The 17,369-nt window shown below is 33.3% G+C and overlaps 1 protein-coding gene across 1 annotated transcript in view; it reads right to left on the bottom strand.

Moving 5' to 3' along the window:
* LOC149791321 (uncharacterized) overlaps positions 1-17,369 on the bottom strand; it is a 122,066-nt gene that overhangs the window by 85,123 nt on the left and 19,574 nt on the right. The window contains exons 6-11 of the mRNA XM_089969855.1: positions 9,758-9,826; positions 7,932-8,053; positions 5,986-6,072; positions 4,602-4,691; positions 2,670-2,756; positions 2,136-2,180 (exon numbers count right to left, since the gene is read on the bottom strand). Of these exons, the coding sequence (XP_089825981.1) occupies positions 2,136-2,180; positions 2,670-2,756; positions 4,602-4,691; positions 5,986-6,072; positions 7,932-8,053; positions 9,758-9,826 (500 nt within the window). The remainder of the gene's footprint in view (positions 1-2,135; positions 2,181-2,669; positions 2,757-4,601; positions 4,692-5,985; positions 6,073-7,931; positions 8,054-9,757; positions 9,827-17,369) is intronic.

Raw genomic sequence — 17,369 nt, 5'->3', positions numbered from 1 at the left:
AGCTGACAATAAATACGGTTAGAAATTAACTTGTTTCCACACGAAACCTGTTTCTTGTTAAATTGTGCACAATATCAGATTCGACCTAATAACACTTTTCATTGTATCGCACAGAGGTACTACTATATGTAAAGTTAACGATCTCGGGAAGAGATGTTTAATTATTTGACTGGTTCACAGTCAATCACCCAAATTGATCATGATATTTATTTTTGGACTCATGATCACTCGAAGAGTGACATGGTATCAGCGAATTCAATTTGTTGACTGCGTTGCCTATAGCAATAAATACTCCAAATGGAAAATGATTCAGACAACATATGCCGAGAACCTTTCCCACCCCTTTTATCAGGCAGCTAGTTTGAATTTGTTTGCATTTAAGGCAACATTTAACCCCTGTACTAAAAGAATATGTAATATGTGAAGACGTAATAAAATGATGGTTTTCCAGCAATATTATCCACAGCAATGGTCCCTAAAATAAATATGTTGCAAATTCGACCATATATATGTATAACTAATAAGTTCAGCTTTCAAATGCAAATTTAGATGCCTGAAAGTATTGGAGATTAGGAAGATAAATATATAGCTGTTAAACATAAAATTGTCAAATAAAATTGCATTTGCCCTATTTTATGAGAAATGGATTCATGTATCCTAAAAAATCGGACCATGTAAAAAAGTTAGATAATTCATATATATATATATATATATATATATATATATATATATATATATATATATATATATATATATATATATATATATAAAGTTTTGTGTCTAGAACTTGGCAATTATATCATCATCTATATATTCGGATCGTTCCATCTCTTAATTCATTTACTCCAATGCATGATTAACTTATGGCAGGTGGCTCTTTCTCTATCTATAGTGCAATAGTGCAATCGGCAATATTCCTTTGATAATCATTTCAAATTGTAACTTGCGCTTACGTAACGCCGATAGGGATATTTTGAATTCTCGAGTTTGGCTAAATTAGACCTTATGAAAACTGAGAAGTTGATTCCATCATTTGCTTCCATTTCAATGACAATTTCTTTGCCGGTACACCTATCATAGAAAGTGTGTGAGATGGTTTTGCAATAGTTTCACTTCGTTAATAGTCATTACATATATTTTCCTGGGGCCTTCTAAACCAGTTATTCTGGCAATCCTGCATGGCCTGTTATGTTATGAAAAACTGCCTAAACCCCAGAAAACCACAACCAGATTATTTCTTTTTTCAGACAGATGTTGTGATGTACACCTTATTTCATTTAGCTTACAATATACACATCATTCCCGCATTGGAAACAAAATATTACTATTTTATACATTAGCATGTTTCTGAGGATAAAATATTATTTTTTTATTTGTAGACAATAACATACAAAGTAGTATTATATTGGGCTCACAAACTGAAATAACTCCTTAATATCTTGCGAGACAGCAACTCTCCTGCAGAAGGTTTCAGGTAAACATGTTCTTCGTTTGATTTAAGTATCAGGAAAACAAAATTGGATTCTAAGACACAGGTAAGAAATAAGCCCGTTTGTAGTGGAATATAAAATACCGTATTTACACTAATACAGGTCGCCGGTTGGTTAAAATATAAATATCGTGAAACATTACAGTATTTTTATCAGACGAACCATATTTATGGGCAAAATAGCATGCTTGAACCTAAAAGCTTTTACATGTTGTCCTTGTCGCATCACTAATACAACCGGATATAAAAAGGGCTGTGTTGAATAGTATACACCTACACTCACCATTCTCAGATAAAGTAGGCGAGCTGTATCAGTTTTTGTCATCGTCCTAGAATTTTACCTTGGATGGATTTTGGATATGAGTACTATGTGGGTCTTGCCGGGAAAATAAGGTAATTAGGGCAAATATTAACATAAGTGGTTATTTGAATGAATTAGTTGCATGTGTCCCCTTCCTTGCCCGAAGTGCAAGCTATTTGCAAACTATGGTAAAGGTGTCTAATAGAGAACTCGGGTTTTTCACCGAAAAATAAATATTGGACAAATATATGGACGTATTAAGTTTTAATGCAACACTCCCAATAGGCAATATGCATGACCATGAAGCTAGTTTACGAATGTATGTGTGAAGTGCCTGTGAAATACCTGTTCTGCTGCTGAGGAAGATGCTATCTGCAGGTTGGATTTCATCTGGAATGAAATACATAACAATAATGACGTTAATGAAAGACCCATATTTTTGTAAGATATATGTGTAACAAGAACTATTAGGATTGGTTGCACAGAGTTTACTAATCTATTCATTTTTTACATATTAAATTCATCTGCTTAATGAGTCGGAACTGATGAACATCCAGGGTTTTCTTTAATCAATTTAAATAATAAACTGTATATAAAATACAATGAGCACTGTATGTCTTGAAACTGACGCATGATAAGTGTGTAATGGTTACATATGGAGCATATTAATACTTTAAATACCGGACAGTGGTAAAATATTTTACACGCACATAGTCGTGATTTTAAGATTATTAACATCAAAGAGCACTTATTCCAAATATTTAATGAATGTACGTGTAAGGCTTGAACTATTTTATTTCTTTGAGAATTGGCACATTTGACAATGCTACTCAATATAAATTTATTTTAACTCGTGTTTAGATGTCACTCAGTACATACCGCATCCTCCAGGGAGAGTTCTATACCAAAAGACTTGCTTACATCCTTCATTTGTTGCCAAGAACTTATAACATGACCAGCTCGAAACTACAATGAAAGAATGTGTTCCTATAAAATATGGCAGAACGCTGAATTGATAAATAATAAATCATTGCATGAAACCTACTTGCTATGACACCAGTCCATAACACATCCTTTAAAAAAATCATCACAAGTGGATATTCATTATTACGTAATATATTACATAGAAATAGTTCTTTTAATTCGTTTACACCTATTATAGGAAGGATTACGAATTGACATATTGATGTTAATATTAGGATGCATACTAAGCCTTGATGTATATTTTTTAATTCAGCACTAAGAATGAAATGTTGATCATTGTTTAAAATGTTCATATCCAATTTCTTAAGATATTACCGAAGAAAGGTTAAATTTGTTATGTATATTTAATTGTTTGTTATTTTTAAATTTCTTTTTTATTCCATTACATGCTATTGTAATATAACATTGCTTAACTGACTTTATTCAAAATTGAGTTCAGTTCTGTTTGACCTGAATGACTTTTTTATAATATTGTTTTGGAGTAAACAACTAAAAATAGTTTCGTTGTTATCTATTGTGTATGAGCAAATTAACCTAGTTATTATTCACGTAAACATGTTGATTTTGGTCAGGGATTTTGAGATTCCAAAGGGAATTTGATAGGCTATTATGTTTTAAATAAACAATGCTCATTATATCATGTTAGAAAGTTTTTTCCATTAAGCAATGGTTATTTTTAGAAAATGCTAATTTGTAGCCTAAGGTCAAACAGAGAAATATATTAAATTTGTGACTCTCAGAATTCTACCACTTGTGCTTTAACACCTAGCACAGACATTTATATTAGGTTGTGTCCAGTTTGTGTTGACTTTTATTTTCTTCAAATTACTGAATTCAAGTAATTATTTTCTCTGGAAATACAAACGTGCTCAGATATAATTCTTGGACAAAGACATTCACTGGCATTTATAGGTCATTCAAAACTGGAATAATATTTTCTGTGAATCAACAAGAGGATGTTGACACATCTACACTTTGTAGGTTATTACAGACGTCATCGGCTTCCATCTTGAATTTCATCGGGCTTTGAACTGAGATCCAATTAGAAATTTTCATTGATAGGACTTCTATTTTATTAATTCTTCAATTACAATTCGGTCATCTATTCGTTGTTATCTATTGTGTATATCCGTCCAAACGCCAACCTAGATTCTATATATCATGATAAGCATATTTTGGATAGATACCCTTTAAAAGGGCACGTAGCAACTCGCGATGTTTTCCTAGAATATATAGTGAGTTTCACATTTTACCCCTTGAAACAATTACATGTGGTTGTGTACGTAACATATTGTAACACAAGTTTTGAAAATAATATGGGGATTATACAACCCAGCTCTTATCAGTGTGTTTGCTTACAATTTTGCAAAATGATTGGGGTTGGTCTCTACCCTGCCCATGTGATCTTGCATGTTTGCAATCTCCTGCATTAACTGCTGGTTGGTTTAACCTCGAAGTTTTTCCTAAGTTGTTGGTCGTAGATGTTTGTGAATTGATATGTGTTATGTCAAATTGTATCAGCATGTTTCATAAGAATACAACTTCCAGGGTTCTAACATAGATAATATTGAAACAACAGCATGAAAACATGCATATGCCTAGAGAGAAACACAAAATAAATTCAAGAATGCAGTCAACAATGACTTGATTCTATCCTGACACCTTTTACCTCTCGATGCAGATAACATGTGGTATTACAAGCATAGAGTGAGTGATTGTATGTCTAGTGATTCTAATTTCAAATCAGTGTTTAAATTTCAATAACATTAATTCAGGATGATAAACATGCATATATTTCCAAATTCTTTCAAAATGTTTGATGCTTACGGTACATATTGTTCTTCTGGCCAGCATTCTTCCATCTTTATAGGAGAAAAGTTTTCCATGCAATTGGGCTGAAATCTTCTCTAGGAATGGCTGAAAGATACATCGTTTTGTTGCAGACAACAGTCAGCCACGTGCATACTGACTCAACTAAATAGCGAAATTAAAACTTAAGCCATGTCAGATATTGAAATACTTGATACATCTGAACAAAAACGATTCTGTTACTGAAGTAATGTTTAGGTCAGACAATGTGTCTTTAGCCGTTGACAATTTGTTTTCCATTCCAATAATAAAAACAAAATCTAAACTTGCCCTAAATGCCCTAATTACTTAAGGCCGTAAAGAAGTGTACAAATGTATAGCGTTGCTCAGTGGTTACGGCACTCAACTCGTAGCCAGAATGAACAGGTTTGTTTCCATTTATCGGACAAACTGAGATTGGCAACTAGAGAGTACTGTTATGCAAGGCACATTAACAACCACCACAGTGTTGCTATTCCATAAAAGGCAACACAACCAGCCAACCAATTAACCAACTAACCAATCAATACAAAACAACAAGCTATGTTTGAACAAAACTAAATTGATCGCCGCAAGGACGAAATTCAAGAGCAGAAACTGAAAAATCCGACAGAATCAAACAACTGATAATATAAATTGTTGCAATAAATTGTATTTGATAGGAAATCAGCAGAATTACCCTCGAATGTTATTTGCATACATTATAGCAAATGGGATTTTGCTACAAACAGATGCACTATACCTATATCATGAAAATTCAAGATTGTAATTTATTTATTTATTGATATTAAATTAAGAGAAACAGTTGATGTATTATTGTGAGAGGAAAAAATAGCATCCATTCGAGGTCTTAATAGCATAATTGAAAAGTGGACTTGATTGCTATATAAACTAATAATCATGGTTACGCAACATAAACTAGAAAGGGGCCGTCTGAGATTTCGGGCCAAACTTCTGTCGAATAATCATAGAAAACGATGACAAATCTTACTACTTCTCGAAATCACTTGAGAGTAAAACTGATAAAATAAAGATGGCGGCATTAATAATAGCATGGATACCATGACAAGAATAGACCATAATATACATAAATGGAAAAAAATCAAAGTGCTAAAGATTGAAACTTCTGCCGGCCTCGCTTAATATACATCGTTTCATCCAGACGTGCAATTCGTTCAAACTTTATGCAAATTCAAACCACGGATTTCCTGCTAATACACGAAACACGACGAGCTGTTTCTGTCCTCCCCCATTAAGGAAACTCGGGAATTATTATCAGAAAGACAATAACCCTGATCGGCTTACCTATTTATAAATGAACTGGTAAATTTTTAAACACTTCCTTTTGTAGACCATTACTCACCACATTTGCGTCTCCAACAGGTATACAATACAGACGAACGCCTTGAGGAGCAATACTGGACAGAGCTAATAAAACAGTAACTTGGTCCTATAAAAAAGTAGTTTTTACAAATTATATATATATATATATATATATATATATATATATATATATATATATATATATATATATATATATATATATATATATACTTGTATTTACTAGTCAATATAATCTATTGTTACCACTCTTAATGTGTTATTATGGGCATTATGTATAATTATATTCAATTTATGACCCTACATATATACAGAAAAGCAAAAACTCTTTCTTAAAGCAGTGTAGTATCTATTCGTTTTGATTTCATTCTGCTTTATATACCGTACCTGAAAGTAATTAACGACAACATGGCTGATAATACCGTAAATGGAAGAAAAAGAAATTACGTGTATAGAAGTAGAAATATGTACAAAAATAAATATGCTTTCAATATACTTACTTTTCGATAATTACATATTTCTCACTCTGTCTCTATCTGGCTATAAATATATTGAGAGAGAGAGAGAGAAATAGAGAGCGAGAGATAGAGAAAAAAAGAAAAAGATAGAAAGATAAAGAGAGAGAGAGAGTCAGATAGAAATAGAAGGGAAAAAAAGAAGGTGGAAGGTAGAGATATATCAGATTACACCTTTCACTCGATATCTCTCGCTCATATTGGGACTTAGATCTCGACCGCGAAATAAGAAAGGAATGGACATCGACGGTGCGAACAGGGCGGGGATTTAAGTGGTTCAATAATCGTTAAATAATTGCATTCTGAATAATTTTCAACAAAGGAACTTTATGTACAGACGTTCTTCGCGTTTTTTAATATAACACATATCTGAAGTCTCTTTTAAAGCATTACTCCAAATGATTTCAACATAAATCACATGTGCACCAGCGAAAATGTTGTGTATTACGGCGTCGCTTTTTGTATGGTATAATATGTATGCGTGTTAGTATTATTTTAACAAACGAGTAACACTGATTTACGCATCATCGTCGAAAATAGATGTTTTAATTGTTCGGTAAGTAAGATACTGATGACATGATTTGACAGCAAATTATAGAGACATTTTTGTTCATCATAGTTCAAGCTTGTACGTGCCAATGCTGGAGTTTTCGATAATGAACTCTGTGAAACTAAGTTTCTCATACATCTAGTACGCCTTTCGCTGAGTTCCCTTGCAATAATTGATGCTAATAGATATGATAAACCACAGATTAATGTTAGATGCATTAATTATGTTACATGTAATTACAGTGTAATCAGTGTTCCATTAGTCAATTGATATTAGTTCAGTTAACTCACGTCCATGGCACCCAGCTCTTGCACACATAGGATTTGCATATTGTAACCTATTTTTATTTTCATTTACACCCCATTAACTTGATGTGGTGAAAAATAATAATTAACGTAGTAATACAATATAGGTCAAAGTTTTACTGATGGTAACATTACAAACAACGTTTCTGCAAGTGAGCTGTGGCGTCAACGTTCGCAGGCCTCTCTGTAACCGGTGATTGAATATATCAACATCTGAATGCAAGGGTGTATATCACATCTATGAAATTGAATTGAAAGATGAAAATGAATAAAGACTTTCACTTGAAAAGACATATCTAATTCGTACAGATTTCTTAAAATATTGCCACAAATAAGCATTACCAGCATATCAGTTAATTAATATTTAGTTGTATATCTATATTTTGATGACATTATTTTTCTTACTAATCTTGATAGCGATCCTATCCATATTCAGCAAAACCGCTAATATTTGTGGGGTATCTTGTATAAGGAAAAGTGGGATCCAAACCTAGCCTCGCGTTATAAAAGCGGTATATATATATATATATATATATATATATATATATATATATATATATATATATATATATATATATATATATATAGTTGCTATCACCATTGGCTCTGAATGACAAACGTCAGGACCAGAGACGATAAGAGAATTCGTCGGGTGGCCATCTGTGAGGAGAATGATCCGTGGCCGAATTCGGATGCCATTGCAACTGGGTGCTGACGGGTCTGAAAAATAATTTAAATTATTTTTGTAATCGCTACCATACATGTTCTTCTTTCAAACAAGATTCTGTCCAAATTCGTATTTTCTCTATAACAACGCATAGCCCTACGACACAATTACATTAAAATAAATGATCTAAACTAAAAACAAAATCAAACTATACATCGTCGCTGTGCGAATCCAATGCATTATAAACGTTAATGTTATGAAAAAGTAATATTGAATGTACCCTCGGATAGGTTTAAGTTGTAACTCTTCCATTTTATGGTAGAAAATTCACTTAAATGTTAATGCCAGTCTTCATCTGATGCGTTTATTTATAATCTCTACGACAATCATTCATGCTATTAACAGATGGAATAACCACATTACTGATCAGGTGTTCACGTACAAGAATAATGTTCTAAGCAGGTACATTGAATGTGAAGCGTAATAAGCAATTTGTGTTACCGGGCTTATACTCTGAGGTTTTATAAACATGAATGATTTTGTCTCTTTGCTCCGTTAACTTTCGCGATAACAGTCATATTATTGTAATATATAAGGAAACAAGAATCAATTGTTATTAATGATCTAAACGTCTTGATGGTCTGTTAGATTTCTGATGGCTTCATTTTGTAATTTAAAGCAAAACTGTACCCTATGAAGTCAATTATTTGTCTTGCTCTGAGTTATATTCAGGTGAATATGTTTCTTTTAGTAACGTTTAATATGTACTTTCAGAATTATAGTAATTCAATTTTCTTTCAAATGATGGCAAAGTTGTTCATGTTTGCAAGTGTGAAAATTGCCGTTAAATTAAAGGTTTTTGTTTCTGTTTCTGTAGTTTTGGGGTTTTCATTTTTTTATTATTTTGTTTTGTATTTTAAGTTTGCGTATCTCCTTTGTTACCAGTACCAAAAAAACACTCCCCTAATAAAGAAAGAGTTTTACTTTGATTTTTACTTGACTCTTTCAGTTATGAGTAAAGTGAGATAGAAGTTCAGCATTGTTTCGGACGCATTCGAACTAGCTCATGCGCACGTACCATATTTAATTACAATTTATGTAATTAAGCAATATGGCTGACAGATTTGTTGCCATAAGTTCGTATCCTGACATACAGCTCGCGTGAACAAGATGCTGATTGAGTTTGATTAAGTCATGGTCCCAAAATACACCTTTTGACTGAAAGCCAAAATCACAACATTGTGGATCTGTGTTTGCACGAAAGTAAAGTAGCGCGATGTTGACTGTAACGTTACGGCATACGGAAAAGATACAATTGGTTAAACAGTCACGCGAACAAAACATATTGAATGTCCTCAATAAATGGAGAAAAATCGTCCAAACAAAACCAGCACGAAATGTGTCTGGTGAAAAATAGTGATATAGCCTGGCGACATTGACATAAATGATCTTTGAGACTGAGTTAGTCAAGTAATTACTGGACAGTCTGTTTATTTGTATGTAATAACCTTTGATCTCAAATGACCTTCATCAGCGAATGACGGTGGGCATGACTGAAATAGGACCTCGTAAATGAATATAAATATATTGGAATATTTACATAGAGACGAATTCAAAAATTTGTAGGACTGCATGTAAATCGATAAAATTGTATAACCCAAAGGCACACATCTGAAATCAGTGTTTGCTTCTGAATATGAAAATAGCAAAATTGTTCACTTCAGCTTCCTACATGGAATTGTGTACTCTTAACTTACTCGACACTCCTGCCAAGGCCATTAGCAAACCTCCAGCCAAAGGGGACGGGCCTCCACGCTGTAGTAAACCTTAAAAAAGATATAATTATTATCATAACACATTACTGCCTTATTTGAAAGGTAAACATAACAATCAATGAACATGTCACTTGTATTTTAGGGAATGATAAGAACATATACATTTTTGTTTAATATGTTTCACGACCAGACTAAAGCTCAATACAAAGAAAAAGTAAGTCTCTTTAACCATAAGAATCTACAATATCCAGGAGTTTTGTAAGTCTCTTTGTGACTGGTCCTAATAAGCCCAGGTCAGAGAAAATCTATTAAAACTGACATGATAGTAAAGTAATAATGACTGCCCAAAATGACTAATAAATCAGAAAATTGAATAATGACTAATGCAGGAACTTAGAAGATATAAAGCGATTACTACAATAGCCCGTTTAAAGGCCTCTCGTTCTATCACATTGAAATTAATGTGGAATTATCAAACTATTTTTTTATGTTGTATTTAAATAAATACACTTGACCTGTGACATTTATCTTTTCAAAAAGCATGGGAGAGCAAAGGGTGAATTTCCGCAGAACTCTAATAAATGAAAACAATGTTAGATATTCAAGTTAGAAACCAAACCAACCTTGGACCCGAAAATTAACGTATTATCAGACATAATGCTTAAAACACTGTATGACAATCCATTTGCCATCTTAAGAGTTAGCACATTTCACAATCTGAGAGCCCTTTTCAAAACAAAACAAAACAAATAGTCCCTCGAAGAAATCGGCGACTTTTTGTCCAAAAGGGCTTATATGGCATCCGTCTAACCTGACCTTAATAAATTTTACCTAGTGAGTATTGAAACATCTGATATTCTTGAGAAATTTCAACATAGCAAACCTGGTAACGAACACATTGTCTGACATCTTTGAGATGATGTGTTCTCAAGATCAAGAAGCCTATAATCCTGTCCCAAACTCTTTTGTCATGGCATTGGATATTGGGCCTGATAATATGAATACGAGATCAATGAACGTATCTAATACCGACATTCTAAGTTTCTTTGATTTTATATATAATTGATGATCAGTTTTTCGGAGGTAATTCACAAACTCCATTTAATATAAACCCATTAATGCATGTGGATTATCTGATCACAAGTCAGCACCCTAGTCAGCAAGCAAGTCAGTACCCTAGTCAGTAAGCAAGTCAGTACCCTAGTCAACACGCAAGTCAGTACCCTAGTTAACAAGCGTGTCTTAAACATCAATATCATGTTCACAAGACAGTAACCTAGTCAGCAAGCATGACTTGAACGACAATATCAGGTTCACAAGTCAGTACACTAGTCAGCAAGCATGACTTGAACGACAATATCAGGTTCACAAGTCAGTACCCTAGTCAACAAGCATGATTTTAACATCAATATCAGGTTCACACGTCAGTACTAGACGCACCACTTATCATATCGAAATCAATATCAGTGTATTCATTATCAAACCGTGGTTTGGAGAGCAAGTAAATTACAACGTAAGGGCAAATTTATTTCATATGTATTAGACACAATGCTTTGTTGTTGTTATAGGGTTTAACGCCATTTTCAGCAGAAGATAGGATATATATGGTGGTCAATATAAATGTTGGAGGAAGAACCCGGGAAAACCCCGAAAAAAACCAGGCCCGGCCCTACCGCAAGGCAAAAGTGGCAACCGCCATGGTCGGTGCGATTTCAGGCAATGCAATATTTTGGCTTCGGGTCCCGCGTTTATTGCTTGCTGCGTTAGGCCCCGCACATCCTAGGGCCGGGCCTGGAAAGAACTATCGACCCACAAGAAGCTACAGGCAATCTTTCCCGCATAACCACATTGACCGGGCCCGAGACTCACGCAGACAGATTTGAGATGGCAATGACCCGTAACGGTGAGCGCTTTAGACCACTAGGCCACTCGGAGCCCCCAGACACTGTGCTAGGTATTTTTCGTGAAACCCGCACGACACACTAGCCTTAATTTAAATACATAATTACTCTCAATGTCATTGCTTCTAATCTCAAGTGGTTATCTCGTTCTTGTTATCTTCAATGCCATATAATAATGATCGTTTGTTCATAGATTTGGACGAATGTATCGTTGCATTATTGCCTTTTCAAGTTGCTCTTATATCGTTTCAATATTCTAATATGACGGTATATTATTTTATTACTTGTTTGAAACAACATCCTAAACCCGATGATCCCCCTCGTCATTTTCGTCCATAACCTACTTCAGATCTTTTACTCTTTGATCCGCGCTTTAAATCACTACAACAATTGAGCAAGAAATTATTCATCAACTATATAAATAATATATTAGACATCATTTCATTTTAGGATTAACGTTCTAAGGTGGGGAACTCAAAACATATTCTTTTCAGTTAATTCTGTATCCAGTTAAACGGGGACTCCGCTATATGGTAATAATAGGTTGAAAAGAAATAGAATATAATTGGACTAATCCAGCAGAAATTCTAAGACTAGTAATTGGTAAGTAGAAAAATATTACCATTAGTTAACCTCCGCAAAATATTGTTCTTGAAGCAAATTAATCAGCAGAAAGTTTAAATGATAGTAATGATTTACTAAATGCTTTTAAAGATGGGAATACTAAAAATATAATAATGGCTTAGAAAGATCAACAACTGGAGAAGAAAATGATAAAGAGAATGTCGAATATATAACACTGACGAACATATTATCACAGAACACATAAAAAAGCACAGTCTAAAGACAATAAAAATGATCTTCCTTATGAACAACATTTAGCTAACCAAAGAGTGTTATATAAACTAAAGTTTGGAAAAGTCAAAGGTTGCCTGTAATTATTAATTAAACAGAACGTAACTTTAGAGAAGAAGTAAACACCTATTTAATCAAAATTAGAGAAAAGTTACTCTTAGATGGAAAATGAACACAAATATTTAAGGAAAATGACATAATAACTGGTCATGTTTCTGCAACTTTTGCTTTCATTACAAGTCTTGATATAACAATAACAACTTGTTAAAATAATAACAGTAGGCACAAAACAGGCGGCTGTATTGGGGTAGCGGCGATAGCGACTTCATTGATACATTCAGGAAAGATTTTTAAAATGTGGCTGAATATTTGGTTAATTTAGCTAAGGGAGCAGCATAATCACAGGCATCACTGGAAGTGTAAATAATCTGATCTTTTCACTCGACTGGAAACAATATTAAATGGCCGACGCTGTCATTTGTTCATTATTACATTAACTGGCCTGTTCATTGTAACTGTAAAATGCCTGTTTGTATTCACCAAAAGAGTTAAACAAATAGCAAACGTTAATACTATCAATGAAGAATTAGTTAAAACATGTTTATTAAAGCAGATCATGCAAGCAGAGACAGAGCTATAACTGCTTGCATATGTGTATCGTGGTCTTTATCATTAGTTGTTTTATTTTTTTCCTTATTGCAATCATTATCAACGTTAACGTCTTCATCGTCCCTTTATTTTGTATCCTTCACTGTTGTTATATTTTTACGATTTATTTATATTCGATATCACCATTATTATTTCCATTATTTCAACTCGATATTTGCATGAGGATTCACTTCAGTTCGAATCAGTCTAGTGACTTAGAAAGTAATGAATGACATCACCATGTCATGTATAACTATACTTCGTCCAAAAAAGTAAACGTCTGTTGAAACGTGTTTACGAACAGTGTTTCAATTTTTTTTCTTCTTCAAATCGATCAGAAAGCAGACAATGTAGTCAAAGGTTAGTATTTTAAAGTGTTACAAGTATGTTTTGAGAAGATATTTTTTATTTATAATAATAGTTTGGATATTTATTGTTTTATTGAGTTCACCTAAAACCCCTTAATTTATCGTAATATCATTCATTGGCCCAGGAACTAAACATTGTATACTATTCTACCCCGTTGCTAGGAGCACCACTCTTGATATAATTTCGACAAGGCATGCCCTGGAAGAGTACCCTGGACATAATTTCAATAAGGCATTCCAGGGAGGCCACCCTGGGCATATTGTCGATAAGGAATTCCAGAGGCCACTCTGGATATATTCTCTATAAGGAATGTCCAGGGAGGCCAGTCTGGACATAATTTCGATAAGGCATGTCCTCGGAGGCCACTCTGGACATAATTTCGATAATGCATGTCCTGGGAGGTTATTCAGGACATAATTTCTATAACGTATGTCCTGGGAGGCCACCCTGGACATGTTTTTGATAAAGTATGTCCTGGAAGGCCACTCAGGGTAAACTTTCGATAAAGTATGTCCTGGGAGACCGCTCTGGACATAATTCCAATAAGGCATGTCCTTGGAGGCATTTCGTCTAAATCTAATTAGACTTGTCTCTACCGTTCTAAGTAGAAGATTGTAAATAGATGTGAAAGGTGATGCAGAGTAAGCCACACAGTTGATAGTGAAGCCACCCCAGACGAAACTTTGACAGAACATGTCATTGTCACAAGTCTGACAGAGAAGCCACCCCAGACGAAACTTTGACAGAACATGTCATTGTCACAAGTCTGATAGATAAGCCACCCTAGACGTAGCTTTGACAGAACAGTCATTATCACAAGACTAATAGATAAGCCACCCTAGACGTAGCTTTGACAGAACAGTCATTATCACAAGGCTAATAGATAAGCCATCCCAGATGTAGCTTTGACAGAACATGTCATTATCACAATGCTGAACAAACAAATGGGTAACGAAAAATCACGCTCCACAAGATCAAGCTTAAATTGTCTTTCTCTGCTAGTATCAATGTGAATGTAAAATACGAACAGACAAAATCAAATACCAACTAAAGCAGATTAAATAAAAGATTTAATTTATTTTCTCTAAGTTCGCTAAGCGCCTACGAAGGTGATTCTACTAATGCATGTTCGAATAAATCTCTGAATAAATCCCCCATTTAATAATTCTTATAATGCATGTTCTAACAAATCTCTTAATAAAACCCCCATTTAATAATTCTTCTAATGCATGTTCGAATAAATATCTTAATAAAGTACCCATTTAATAACTATTCTTCTAATATATGTTCAAAAACATCTCTTAATAAAGGACCCATTTAATAACTATTATAATGCATGTTCTAATAAATCACTAAATAATGCCCCCATTTAATAATTCTTCGAATACATAGTTAAATAAATTTCTTAATAAAGCACTCATGTAATAATTATTCTAATGCATGTTCTAATAAATATCTAAATGAACCACCCATTTAAAACAAATACTTTCAATGTTACAACTAAAGAAATTATGAATCATTTTGTCAATGAAGGAAATAAGTTTATATTTGATCTTATAACCGTACACTCGTGTAATGCTAATTCATTTATTAAATTATTGATTATAATTCATGTATACATTTACATATTTTATCATACCTGCTACTCATGTCAAGCGTTCATTTATTGTTCGTGTGTTCGTTCATTCATTCGTTCGTTCGTTCGTTCATTCGTTCATTCACCTAACATCTGTTTGTTTATCAGTTTGTGTGTGCATTCCGTTTGTTTAAAAAATAACTGATAGATTATGACTCAATTTCTTTAAAAAAATCGGAAGAAAGCGAAAAAGAACAAGTTTAGTACAATTCAACAAATAATTTCTCCTACAAAACAATGCAAAGGTAAAAAGGAGTCCTATGGCATTATGAATTAAATCCCATGTAGTCCTAAACGGTTTGAAAACAAGTCCAAAACAATAAAGTATTCAGAATGAATTCCAGTAGTATTACGAATGAATTTCGATCTTGAATGCGTTGATGTGTCAGTAACCTATTACTATCTAAAGTGCGAACGGTCTTGGCCTATTACAATAATATAATCCAGAATGCTCTTCAACTGGTTAACAAAAAAGTCTAAATAGTAATTTAGTCCTAAAGCAATTAGCAATTTGTGTGTGTGTGTGTGTGTGTGTCTGTGTGTGTGTGATATGGATTTTTAATGTAGTTTTAACAATTTCTCAGTCATTGCGCTACGATGTATGCAGTATGGCAGTTTATAGTGATGCTTAGCTGCGACCTCCTGCATCCGAGGCGGACGTTCTAATCACTTAGGCCACCAGAGCGTTCGAGCAATTTGTAAATCGAATGAACAATTTAGCTAAATAAATCCTCTATAAATTAGAACCGAACACAACTAAATTGGTTCTACAAAGGCATATGTTAAGACATAGAATAAGTACTGTTGAAGTACACAATCTTAATATAAAAACCTAAAATGCAAAAAGATGGCCTGGATTAGAGTCAAACATTCATTTTTAGAACATTCCAAGTTGTAAACAATATCAGGTTTCTTTTTTTACATAATTTTAAGTAAAGAACATGATAAACATCAGGTATAAAGGGAATATCCTAGGGCAAAACAAATATCCTGAACACAAATCTTAGTATAAATATTTGCAAACGAAATGACATTTTGTTTACAGTACAAATCAACATTCATTGACAAAATTAGTTATTTAATATGTTGTTTTAAAAGTGACCATTACATTATAAAATCATGAATACATAAAAACTATATATAACAAATGAAAGAGCAGACCGAATTGGATCATCGTTTGCAGTAAAATAGAATAACAATTCTTTAAGAAAAAGAAACAGATTGTCCGAAATGCGTAAAACACACGATAATATTTAAAAGTATTGAGAGAGCATATACAAAAATGCCAGGAGTCCCTATCTATTTCGAAAGAATTTTTGCATGAACATTTCTCTCTCCCTCTCTCTCTCTCTCTCTCTCTCTCTCTCTCCAATTGAAAACGTGTATCTTGGCCAGCCGTGTCTAACTTTAATTAGTCCTTGAAAACGATTTCTCTTGAAATTTATTTTTCCTTGATGAAAATTACTTTTAAAAACAAAAGATTGTCTTTCGCAATGAATGCTGTACTGTTGCAGAGGTAGTCAAACTCTTTTAGAATGCGTTACAATGGTTTTGACAATTTCATTTTATTTTCTTCTTTTTGTTTTGTTTTATTTTAAGGTAATAATATAAATTTAATAGTTATTAGTAAGTATTACTACTCTGATGCAATTCATAGGCGATTTTCCTAAATCTAGGGTTTGATTATAAAATGTTCTAATGACAAGAGGAGTTAAAACAGTGACTGTGTAAATTTTAGACCATTTTAATATTTTGCTCACCTATTATCTATCATTTTAAATTACTTCGTTCTCTACAAAGTTCATATGATTGCAGTGATTAATCCAATAGTAAGCAAGAACCCTACATAGGAAATGTATTAGTAAGGCGTTAAATAATCAGATTCAACGAGAATCTAGCAAAGAAAAATCTAGAACTTAAACGTAATTGTAGTATATCGTTCCTTGTGCTATTTTCAGATTATATCCTTCCCAATCGAATGTTGCCATGCAGTTGATATAAACCGCGATGTATGATGGGATGATGAAGGGTTTATGTGCTCAATGTAGATTGAATTTCTGTTATGGATGATGTGAGAACGTATGGAGAGTGCATATGGAACTCTCTACTCAGTTTCATTGGATATTTATATATGTTTTTAGCAGCAGATAGTTATCAGGAAAAAATATTATATGGGCTCTAAGTT

The sequence above is a fragment of the Sinohyriopsis cumingii genome, chromosome 9 (genome assembly GCF_028554795.1).
Source record: "Sinohyriopsis cumingii isolate HCF-2022 chromosome 9, ASM2855479v2, whole genome shotgun sequence".
NCBI lineage: Eukaryota > Metazoa > Mollusca > Bivalvia > Unionida > Unionidae > Sinohyriopsis > Sinohyriopsis cumingii.
This window is presented reverse-complemented; position numbering and strand designations above follow the sequence as displayed.